Source organism: Ruditapes philippinarum, unplaced genomic scaffold, assembly GCF_026571515.1.
Source record: "Ruditapes philippinarum isolate M1 unplaced genomic scaffold, ASM2657151v2 ctg3398_1_1_1_1, whole genome shotgun sequence".
Lineage (NCBI taxonomy): Eukaryota > Metazoa > Mollusca > Bivalvia > Venerida > Veneridae > Ruditapes > Ruditapes philippinarum.
This window is the reverse complement of record NW_026852538.1, coordinates 34927-48219: the sequence shown is the minus strand read 5'-3', so window position 1 is coordinate 48219 and position 13293 is coordinate 34927. Positions and strand designations below refer to the sequence as shown.

General features: G+C 32.7%; 1 protein-coding gene across 1 annotated transcript; it reads right to left on the bottom strand.

Moving 5' to 3' along the window:
• Nucleotides 1–8493: 8493 nt before the first annotated feature.
• On the bottom strand, nucleotides 8494–11293 carry LOC132716499 (uncharacterized). Its single transcript, XM_060699795.1, has 3 exons — nucleotides 11012–11293; nucleotides 10487–10708; nucleotides 8494–9820 (listed from the first exon to the last, which is right to left on the bottom strand). Exons 1-3 carry the CDS (start codon nucleotides 11256–11258, stop codon nucleotides 9648–9650), a joined length of 642 nt encoding a protein of 213 aa, XP_060555778.1. The 5' UTR covers nucleotides 11259–11293; the 3' UTR covers nucleotides 8494–9647.
• Nucleotides 11294–13293: the final 2000 nt, after the last annotated feature.

The window sequence follows — 13293 nt, the reverse complement described above, 5'->3', positions numbered from 1 at the left end:
ATCGATTTTAGGGTCATTAGATCAAAGGTCAATGTCACAGAAGCCTTTATTATTAGATTTCCGTTTTTTATCTTTGTTTTTTGTTTGTTAGTTTTATGTCCCCTTTTGAAGAATATATGGTAATAGTTTAGCTAATGCCGGTCGGTCTGCCAGTCAGTAGACCATATGATTTCCGCTGATTACCTTCAAAACTATTTATCACAATGTATTCATACTTTACATAGTGATTGATTATTACTAGAAATTGATCCCTATTGATTTAAGGGTCACTAGGAAGAAGGTCAAGGTCGCCGGGGCCTTGAATGTCAACATGGTTTCCGCTGATCATCTTGAACATTATTCATCACAAAGTCTTTATATTTCACAACATATTGAATAGGAAACGTAGAAGATGGCCCCTATTTATTTTGGGAACACTAGTTCAAAGGTCAAAGTCGCAGGGGCCTAAAATGTAAATATGGTTTCCGCTTATTGCCTTAAAAACTTTTTATCTTAGAGTATTCGTTTTATACATATTTGTTATTCATAATGGGTTCACTAGTTCAAAGGTTATGGTCTTTACATTTCACATATGGATAGGTTATAATTAGTAAATCATTAATTTTCTTTTTTCCATACTTGAACACTTCCATGTATTCATTTATGGCAAGTTCCTATAACAAAATTACCAATAATGTGAGTCAATGGCTAGAAGGGGGGCATATGTGTCGTTCGACATTTATTGTTTTTTTTTGTTTTGTTTTTTTTGTTATTGTTTTTATTAATTATAACTGTTAAGTGCGTATTAAACACAAAAATTGAAGTCAATGTAATGTTACCGTTATGTTTTTTATTACTTATTGATGTACGTTAAATGTTAAATGAATTAACCCTAGAACGGTGAATTTTGTTTTTATTTGTCCAGTTCAGGTGAGCTATTGTCATCACTCACATTCCGTCGTCAAGCGTCAACCCCACAGTACACGTGTTTTATAACAGACTAGCTCCCCTAAACAACTTCGTTAAAAATCTAGGCATGGTCCTAGGGTTTTAATTTCACGCATATGTGTGGTAACCTAGGAAATCCAAGGTAACAGAAAGAAATGTTTTTAGAATAACAACTCCTTTGAAATAATACATTGTGTAGCGAACCACTACCAAGTCTGTTTAAATAATAGCCCTTGGATCAAATTTTGCCTCGCCCAAGGAAGTCATGTGTTTCCCTTATACTCAAATTGTTTTTTTAACGGCTCCTCTGAAAGAATTACATAAGATAATGTTTATTAAGCATTAAATGTTATAACATTAAAAGCCATATCAAATTGCAAATTATACAAATAATAGCTAGATTTCATGACACTTTTTCTATTGGACCTCTAACAAAATTGACAAATTTTTAGTCCTTTTGGTCAAATTCACCCTGCTTTGGGGGTAATATGTTTTCCCTAAAATATAAGATGGTCCTCTTGTTCTAATTTTACTTTATCAAATTATAAAATATGTTTAGAAGTTCGTGCCATTTCATATTAAGACCTAATTAAACTCTTTTCAGAAATGTTATAAAGTGCGCAAACAATGGGCCTACTTTATTTTCTTTCTGATACTGATGAAACAAGATGTTATTGAAAATCCGAACAGACAGTAATGATGCTCATAAGTGAAATATTTATCATGTACTTTTGGTGTTGGTGTGAGGTTGATTATTTCAGACTCTTGAAAACTCTGATTTTTTTTGTATAATGTGAAACAAAGATTAAAGGATCAACTGCTCTGGTAGACTAAATAATTCCAGGAGAGCTCTGCTTTATAAATACATTTATACCACAGTTTCAACCATATCTTTATTTTGTAAACGTTAAAGAATCCGTGTATGTTTATCACACTTAAGGTGAATGTCATATAGACTTTTCATTAAAAGTGGCCAATAGACTAGATAGCAATCCAGTAAGTGAATAGATATGTACTTTTTGCGATAAAAGAAAAGACGAATATCATTTTGTTTTGTTTTAGACTGTGTTTTATATAACGGTCTGAGACAGCAATTTGTACCAACATATTATTATAGACGTCCAAATATGCAACATTTTGTTTATCTAAATACTGCATAATGCATTAAGTGTTCCATAAGAACATTTAGTACATATGTAGAACAATCGAACTTTAAAATTAGGCAATTATACTTTAACTTGACTTCCAATATTTAGGGACTCAAAATGTACGTGAATTTTGTGTCGCACGACTCTTATATGCTTTATTTGTTTATCATGTAGTTTTGTAAATTGTTATTCATTATATTCGTTATACTTTCGTTTTTTGAGCAAGCTGTGACTTGATTCATATTCATTTCATGTCCGAGTGATATTTTCAACCTATTTATAGACTTATACTATGCTTACATGTAACAGTGCATTTTGCGTTTATCATTTATACAGTTTATAACTATATGCAATGAAATTCATTTGTCACAAACTTGTCAGAGCAAGTTGTGACTGGACACAGATTCAACTTTCTAACTACTATATCTGTAATATGTTGTATATGAACATATAAGATTTTGATTGTTTGAATGTATTCTGCTTACTTTGTTACAAAACTAATGGAGGCTTTATCCTTCGCATTTTAATACAATATTGGGATGGCTAGGCGTTTGCCGATTTTTCGTGTGATTTTTTTTCTGGATTTGATTTCCCGCTCATGACTTTCTCTTTTTCGTACAAATTCATTAATTCGCGGTAGTGGTCTTATGAAATAATTAATGTATTTGATGTTACATTTATAATAAGTAAAACTGTGACTGATTCAGTCAACAGCGGTTAAGGTAGATATGAAAAGCTTTGCTGCTATTGTAATTAAAGTGATGACGTCACAATAAAATTGAAAATAACTTAAATATATAAGGTAAAGTAGCACGAAGAAAATTAAACGACCGCTATGATTTAGTGGTAAGCATACAGAAGCGGCAATTCAGAGATCTCGAAAAATTGAATCTTGACACAAATAATCGTAGTATATAATTATTCCGTGGTTTGTTATATCACGTATGCTTCCTAATACTTTCAACATAATTAGTTATGGTTAAATTACTGGTCTATTCTTTATGGACCAATTCACTTTGAATGTTATTTGTGTGTGTGTGTGTGTGTGTGTGTGTTTGTGTGTGTGTGTGTGTGTGTGTGTGTGTGTGTGAAAAATGACCGAAATTGAAAAGCGTTGTAACGCTTTCCAATAAAATCAGATTGTAAATAGCACAACCATACCATTTCAATTTATTTCTGAGTATATTTCTCATTTTTTTACGTCGAGTAAGTTTCTGTTTTACGCCCCCGTTGATCTATTGTAAGAAATTTAAATGTTAGGCCTTTAGGTGATTGGGCCTTAATTGAGTTTAATGTTATTTGTTGTGCTTGCTGTTATCATGCAATTATTTTCTGTTTTCTTTTTGTAACTGATATAAACTAAGTATATGTGTCCATTGCAGCTTAGAACATTTATAATGTATATGCCATATAGGGATCTTGATATACTGTGTACATATACAGTGCCATATAGACAGATTTATTATTACTTAATTGAAATTATTTAAACATTGCATAACCTTAAAATATAAAATTTGGTGTTACCAACCGCATTTTTTAAGTTACCTGTCCTCAAATTTGATCTTTGGTTTGTTATTTCAGTCAATTCTAGGACAAATTTCTTGTACAAAAGTCTTACAAACTTACAAACTAACAAAATGTACTGTTATTATATGACTGTCTTCGTTTTTAACCTTTTATTACAAGTCAAGATTTCATTGATTTTGTGTTCGCTTTATTCAATTTGAGGAAATTGACGGAACGTTCACTTTAAATGACAATTGGACTGGGTTTTAATTATGATGAAAAAAATAAGCATATGCTTAATAACAAGTCTTGTAATTTTGCACGGTCACACAAAAGGTAAATAAAAAGAAGAAATATGAGGCTATGCTCTGAATTTTAAAATTGTCGGTCCTTAAAGGGAGATAACTCGAACACAAGGTCAGTGATCCCAAAGATCCCAAATTTATTACGCTGATATATTTCTGTTATCGTATTGTAAGATCAAAGATTATGTGCATTATATTTTCATTATGTCGGTATAAAATTTTATAACATTTGTATATACTGAAAAAACATCAGCAACAATGCTTTAGTTGATTTCATATAGATTTGCATTTACTTATTATTTGTTTATTATCATAAATCAAAGAGTGTGTGAGATGTGCTTTTTGACTGAGCAGGGATCTATAAATTTAGCATATATTAGCTACAATGTGTCTGCCTAGTATTGTATGTTCTGAATAAAAAGTTCAATAGTTTTCGTTGTTTTATATTCTACAGTTTATTTTGCTTTGTTTGAATAGCATTTTGTTTACATCAACATTGACATTTAGTGATGTCAGTTATTTTGTATTCATATCAAATAAAATAGTGAATGTTATCATATTTTAGTGATTGTGTTATTGTTTACTGATTAATAGAAAAGAAGTATTGTATTGTATCATATGACTTGGTTTTAATGTATATATGTATGTTTAGTTAACATTTTTATAGCCATAATCATAGAATGTGTGAGAGAGTGTGATTTTTACTGACTTTACAATGTATGGATATAATAGATAGATCCCTATGTGTGTCTAACATATCTTAATCAAATCATCAGATTATTGAATATTAATAAGAATTTCACCACAATCTCTTTGTTAACAAAAGAGCACATGTCAATGTGTAGTGGTAAAATCTATTTATATTCTAATGAAATGTTAGAGTAGAGATTTATCAAGTTAGCATGTATGAGTTGCTTTTGACTGCCTGAGTAAAAGTTGAATCATTTTTGGTAGTTTGTTTTCCTTGTACCAAGTACAGTATATTGTGCACTGTTTTAATAGTATTTTGTTTAATTCTATTCGAAACTGAAGCCCAAATGAGTCATCACTTACAAGTGTGCATAGCAATGCGACGTTTCCCTCAATTCCGACTGTGTGCATAACTAAACTGACAGCCCTATAACAGAACTGTTCCTCTTCGACAATACTATGCCAAATAATATTTTTTATACAATTGACTAATTCATAGAATTCAAAAGTTCTACAGGCTCTCTATTAGCTGACAAAGAAAGATGCATGCCCACCAATGAGTCGCAAATATATCATATTAAAACAAAATGAAATTCAGTTTCAATCTCAGTATTTCACAGTTTACAGTGTGCCACAGTCGCTTTTTCAATTTGTATCTTAATAAGAAATTCTTGAATGACAAACATTTAAGGATTAACATGAATTTAAGCAATGCAATAAAAAGTTTTGTCAAGTGAATAAATCACCATCGATGTTCTCAAATGTTTATACGCATGAACAAATACATGTATGCCAAGCCATATGCAGTAATGTACGGAATTACCTATAAAAGTTACTTGTATCTTAAACTTTGTCATCGGAGTGAAATAAGCCAGTGTTGACTTCTCCTATACAGTTTTCTATACACGCTCTGGTCTGGTGCCGGCTTGCCGTGGCGTATTTCGTTAGAATTTTACTGAAGCAATAGAAAGCAACCTAAAACTCAAAATCTATCCGAATTTTGACCGAGGCTCGGGTCGCCCTTATTACAAGATTAACCTGTCTAAGCTGGACTCAACATTTTTATTGGGCCAACCAATATAGGCTAAAAGCCTTCAATTTTGCCGCAATTTAAAAGCAGCAAGAGTCGCTTTAAGCGCAATGTATGATCATTCAAAAATATAAAGATGTAAATTTTCATGCTTTCTTTTAATCAATCATATTTACGCTGACGTTTGATTTACTTTTATTCACATGTCTACTCTAAAGTAAGTTTTCGTTTGGTCATTAAAATAAATATTCATCTGATTGTTTGTATTTTTTATATTAAATTTCGGGTCATTTTATCCTTTCCGGTATTGAGTGAATTCACTCTCCAATGTGGACGTTCCCGCGGGTTTTTTTTCGCGAATAAGGTCAGACTCTCATATTGATTTTCCCATAGACTTACATCATGAGAAATGGTCCCTTTTTCTACCTTAAAATTGAGCTATTATGCTTAAGAGGTGACACATATAAATGACCTTGTTATATTGAGGTAGCCTACAAATTTTCTTTGCAAAATAACTTCAAAGAGAATATAAATGTATTCTTGTGGGGCGTCTGTGACCAAATGGATAAGGTCATTGACTTCAAATCACTTACCCGTTATCACTGTAGGTTCGAATCCCGAAGGGCACTTTGAATTCTTCATGTGAGGAAGCTATCTAGCTAGCTTGCGGATGTCGGTGGTTCTACTCAGGTGCCCGTTTATGCCTGAAATAATGTACGGAAAGGCATCTGAGATCTTCCTCTACTAGTAAAGCTGGAACGTCGCCATATTACCTATACTGTGTTGGTGTGATGTGAAACACAATCAAACAAACAAACATGTTTATTTTGAAGTGTCAAATCTTTTGTAACGCCGATTATTTAGGTTGACATATAAAACCTAGCATAGGGACACTACATGTTATATCTCTATTTATTAAATTCCAATTATCAATAGACATAGTGGAAAATGAGTTGATTCTTCAGGTTTCTGTATCTTGCACATGTGTTCCCAGGTCACATTATCTTTAAAAATGAGAAATTGTTTGGCTCAATGCCATTACTACTGTTCTATAAGTTTATATAAGGTCATATTTTGTATCTTTAGTACTGTTGTGTTGATAGGTTTTAGTATCATAGGACGGTCTTCATAGCTAAAACCATTCAGTTCTGGTGAAATTCTTGTCGCCTTTCGTTATATATTGCAGTAAATTGCATTGAATGTTCTTTTATGTAACTGAAAACTGATTTATACAGACACCTTAAAGAGTAAACATTTTATTTATTAAAAAATTATTTTGTCATTCCTGATTATTTAATACTTTTGTTAACCATCTCAAGAACATGAGTCATATTTTCAAAAAGTACACTTATATCTTTTTTTCTAAGGCTGATGTGGATTGGGCAGGGCTACGGTAATACTATGGTTATCGGTCATTATATAAGTAGGTTGCTAATCTAAATATATTTTGAACTATTTTACATTAAGGAATAGAAACTTTTATAAGTTAGGCGTTACTCCAGACACCAAATGCACGCCCGTTTAACTCACAACGAGTGAAAAATGTCCATCGGTAAAAATGTTGTGAGCAACTTCCGTTCCTCGTTGTGAGCACCCATCTATGACGAGTGACACGATAAACAAGGTGAGTTTTTCATAATTTTTGAAGATTACAGACATTTATGTAAAAATATCGAAATGCAGTTAGCTAGCGATGTGTTTTCCGAGTATGCACATGTAAAGATATTGCTTGTTGGTGGACAATTTGATGGAAATACCGTGCGACACAGTCACTCGGGGTAGCTGGAAAACTGGAGACAACTTCTCTTTGGACCTAATTTAAAATTGAAAACGTCGATTCTGGTGACGTTTTGTGCATTCTAACCTAAAACAGATGCCCACAAGTCTTCAGCGTAAATTATTATATGAAAGTCCTCATAGAAACGAAAATATACCCATTTTTGCTTTTGCATTTGAAAAACTCTTTTGAACTACATGGCATAGAAATAGCTGTACCTCATAGACAGCTTATCAAATGGCGTGTAGCAACTGTGAATATCTTAAACAAAAATCATAACCCAGGCCAGGGCCATGGATAATTATCTCCACTCCAGATGTAACTTCTGTAACTATTTAACATAGACCTTTGCACAGGAAAATTACTTTGTAAAATCTTCTCTTCACTTAAGACAAGGCTTATAACCTAGATATTTAGCATAAAGCATTGCTCGGCAAACGCTCAAATATAATAATGTCATTAACTTATTCAATGTTGGTCTTGTCATATATGTAAAAGTGTGTTCTCTTTCGGCGTCATTTAAAAAAGGTCAAAGGTCAATTATTTGATATGTAAGTTTTGATCATATGCAAAAATACAAGGGATAAAACACTGTAAGAGAAGTCTCTGAGGGGTTACCTTTAGTAGGCGAGTCATAAGAATTGTAGCCACCGTTTTTCCCTGTGTGAGCCTTTGAGGCAACTATATGGGTTCGAATTATTTGAGTATATACATCTAATAGCTCTTGCAGGTGAGGTTGGCCTGGCCCCTGGTGTTGCTTTGAATATTGTAACAACAAAGGTTAGCCAAAATCATCTTTGCTGATTCTGTGTCATATGACCTATACTGTACTGTTGCGCCGTAAAACCAGGCAAACAAACAAAACTACATGTATACATCAAGTTTAATAGCAGTAACAAACCTGTATCTAGAAAAGGCCTAAACAATCAAAATGTGAGTCAGTATTTGCTGTGGAAGGTTATAAAAGTAAAGGGTTATTCCGAACACTTATACATACATGCACGTACGTTAAGTGGGAAGGTTATAATAAAACATAGTAGGGTTATTCCGAACATCTATACATACGCACGCACCTTTGACTGTAAACAGAATTTGAAGAACAAGTCTACGTATAATACATGTATTTTATTAAATAATTATCTCCGATTAAGTATCATTAAGAGAAAACAAAACAAAAACAAAATAACAAAATATTATATCATGATAATGACACAAAAGTTGGCATGACTTTAACAAGTAGAAAAATATATTAAATAGGCATATTATATAGAAACCGTAATGAGAACCAGTACAATGAATATACCATTATGACAAATGTTTGAGACTATAAAAATGAACTTGAAATGGCAAACCTTTTTCGTCCACCTTATAATCTCAGCTTATTAAAGTTAATGTCGTTGTATCTAAAAACCAAACAAAACACCATACTTAAATGAAGATTACAATTGAAGATCTTCTACAGAATGTAAACTAAGGGAGGATTTGATGTATTGAGAACATACACAAGATGAATGTATTTAAATGAAATGTTAAACCATAAATTTGGGGAAAATGTCTGCAAAGGACGGACAGGTGTGTAGGAAAGAATGGCTTTAACATGAAAGATTTCACTGATGTATTATGATTATGTAAAGATAGATTTATAACGTTAGAAGGTAAAGAAATAAAGAAATTGTCAAAAATAAAATGGAAAAAACAAAACAAAAACAAAAACATATAAGACATGAATAATGATTTGAGACGCTGTTTGATACAGACAAAAATACGAGTATATAATAGGACAGAGACAGAGTCGGGAACTTTAAAAGGTGTAATCACTGTCTTGTGTTACAAGTGCACTTCAGTTACAGTGGTGCAGGAACTGTTCATATTAGGCACTGCCGTATCAAAAACAAGCAGCAACAATAGCAACATAATAAAACCACAAAAAAGCATTAAGTATTTTTGCCAAACAATATTCTTTTCATTCCAGCAAAGTTTCTCTCTCAGCCGTTTCGAAATAAAATGTATTTTAAAATGTTTTAAATTTCTTATACTCATTATTTACCCCCATATAAACTCAACTTGTACATTATGATACACACAAATTTGTAAATGATTATACAAATTGCCCTTCCTTAATCATTTTCGTATAGGTTGTATCCTCCTGTCTCGTTTTCAGATCTTTTCTCTTCCCCGAGTTTCTGTCTTCTACCATTAGCTTCCACATCTTGTCAAGTTTTTCGTTCATCTCCACTTGTAACTTCCATGCTTCCAGCTGATGTTCAAACTGTGATCGGTGATCCGGAAGTTGTTGACTCGCTACTCTGCGCATGCCCCAAGAGATTGCTCCCGGCGGAAGTTTCAGAGTATGCCATGGAAGACCGTTGATTTTGTTCAACAAATGTTGGTAAAAGTGGCTGGCCGACTGTTTTCTTTTGAAACGTTTCAGTCATTTCTGAAGATAAAGATATCACTCATTTTTTTATCTAAATAAGATATCCAATATGTATCAGATGATATATTTTTCAAAGTCCATAGCTACCTTAATTACTGTAAATACAACCTCTGAAAACTTCGTCTGGGAATTTACTATGTGGCGTATTGATCAAACCGTTGAAAAATGACCAATTGCTCATAAAAAAATCAAGGACTGATAATATTTGACGACTTTTTGATCAAATTGAATGTTTGAAAGGGGGTCGATTTTTCTTAGGGTCAAAATCTAATGTTTCACCGGCATCTAGTATTATATTCGTCTTATCTATTTGATTGGTAAATTTTGAATTAAAAGAATAAATACAAATGTTAGACTATCAATGTAAAACATAGACTATAAAGCTTATATTAACTAAAAAGAAGGCGGGACCTATTGTAATCCAATAAATTACACATTTGAGGGTGTTCAGCTTAAATACTTATGTGCAACATTTTAGTTTATTCACATTAGCATATTCTAGTTTATTTTGATCGTCTGTAGCGATCAACTTAATAGTTCATGTGCCCAATGCAATCCAATGTATATAACATTGGACTGTTTTCACAAAATTTATATCATATAATCACGTATAAAAGTATTAAATGTTACAGTTCATGATGATCGTCTGCTAAGTTTTTTTATTACCTTTCGATGTTTGAGCATCAAATTCTTGTATAATGTTCATCAATTTGTCAGCATCGTTTTCCTCCGACTGTGTTATCCACTGAGCAAGAATTTTGGCGCACATATCGTTGTCAAGGATATCCGAATGCTCAATGTCGTCTGCATCTTTTTTCCTGCCACGTGACTGTATTGTAGATTCGTTAACCCCGACAACCTCAGCAAATTCTTGCCAAGTAAGATTATCTATATAATAACAAAATGTTTTGTAATTAAAATCTCATACTGAACAATTATAAATATGACAATCCCAAAATTTTCTTAAAATATTTTCATTTGATTTTGCATACTTAGAAATTTTCGAATATGTTACTTGTAAAGTATGGAAAGGTTTAATTTTCTTTAATTAAAACTATAAATTTATTCCAAGGTTTTGCCGGCCCGCGTAAGGCCTATTCGCAGTGAATAATTGCTAAATATTTTACGAAATCAATTGACCAAAAAAAGGCAAACGGAAATTGATTGCTAAAAATAGAACTGAACGCTTACCGAATTTATTCACCAGTCTATAAATAGCGACACGTATAGCCCATGGTAGTTCGTCTGCAACTCGCACAATTCTCTTCCGGTCTATGACATGCTGGCGCATGCGTTCAATACCTTCTCTAATCACACGGTCGTCCGTACGGTCTGAGGTCAACGATTCGAGCATCTGTTTAACGTGACCTAGTTTGTTGGACGTGCTTTTGTCGAGCTTATCAAGCATTTTGGTACACATGTTGAGAGATTCCCTCATCTCCTTCAGCAAGATCTAAAATTACACAGAAACGCTTGTTTTTTGTTATTAAAGCGATGCAAGAACGCTGGTTCTGTTATTTAAGTGATGCATGAACGCTGCTTTTTGTTATTAAATAATGCGAAAACGCCCCTTTTTGTTATTAAAGTGATGCAAGAACGCTGCTTTATGTGAGAACGCTGCATTTTTGTTATTTAAGTGATGCAAGAACGCTCCTTATGTTGTTTATTCAAGTGCTGCAAGAACGCTCCTTTTTGTCATTTAAGTGATGCAAGAACGCTGCTTTTTGTAATTAGTGATGCGAGAACGCCGAAAAGAGCATGCATCTAACGTCACTTATATATAGTTCTTGTGGGTTAATTAATTAAAAGTTTTGGGCAGCGAAAAGAAAAGATAATTATGAATGCTACTTCAGCATAAACATTCTGTAGATATAATATTTGATTGCTTTACATATTAAGATATATATATATCTATATAGCACTACTACTGATATATGGTTACATAAAATCCTCAATTGGATAAAACCAATGACAAGCATTCACCACTCGCTGCCATATAAGTGAAAAGAAAAATTTTTACATATTTTTAAAATTAAACCCCTTTATAATGGTTGACATCGCAACAAATTTAAAGGCTGTATGGTAGGACCTATTCAGCATTATATACAGGATTTTTGGAACCCCACCCATGTATCCTAAAATGTAATTTAAATGTAATTCAGTGTCGATTTTTGGTTTTTTTGATATTTTTTACGAATATCGTTTATAGTACTTTTTTTGTCCTTTGTATTTGTAATAATATCTTTTTTGTCTTTTATCTATGTTTTTCCCAGCCCATTCAATCCAATCCCATATATTTCCCTTTAATCATTCCTTTACATCATTTTTCTCATAACAACTAATTTCTTATATTTCATTTGACATAATTTGCATGCCGGGCCTCCGTTTTTACAAACTTCCCGGAAAAACAATCTCACGCATGCATACTTTGATATAAATATTTCTCTTGGTTTGCGCCAGAAATTGTCTATCTTGTTTATTTATTTATCAAGGCGTATGTTTTAATTTGTCACGATTTGCACGTGCAATTAAAATTTACACATGTACATGTGGTTTTGTATACTGGTTGTAAATAGGGCTTAGTTGCATTGTGATTTGAGAGAGGAGCAAAGTGCTTTTTGCAAAATTCATGGGTTATTGGGTAAATGCCTGTCAGAAATAAACATTGTCTAGATTTAGTTTATGGAAAAATGCCGTTCCATATCGTACAATTGTCAGGTAGGTGTCAAATGTTTAAGGGAGTTAAGGATAATCTCCGTCCTGGCCGGCCAATTTCAGCTACCTCTGAAAAAGGCATCAGCACTGTCAAAGCCATAGTTGATGAAGATGCAAGATATATCGCGGAGGAGATCAGTGAAAATAAATTTATAACCCTACTTGCACTGTAGGCGGACGATTTTTTTTTAGCTTTTACTAAAATTTATAAACTGATTGCCACTCTATCATTTGTAGGTCAATTTCATATGCAAATATCTTAGTTTCTAAGTCAAATTTTGGGAAACAAACATTATTTCACGCTGAATGAAACTAACCAATTGGACATATGTGTATATCAAATTGTTGTTGTTTTCTATAACGTGGGGATTGAAATGACGTTGTGGTTATTTCTATACTTTCAGTCGAATCTTATCACGCCATTGTACAAGTACTGAAAAATATTCACGAGTTAGATAAGAACCTCAATCTTTTATATTCATAATGACCATATTACCTTCGGGGCTATAAGAAGGTGCTTCGCGAATATGTTTCATATCTATACGAATAGCATACTTCCCTGGCCGTATTCATTACTTTTGAAACGAATAATTGCCAAGGAAAGTCCACTGGACAGTTAAATGGCCCCGGCTTAATATTGCCAAACATTTTTTATCTTGCATATATCATAAATGGAATACAAGTTGATGAATAAAGAACACGAAGAATGATATTCAAATATTTATTTTTTAACTTCAATATTACGTGTATAATCGTTT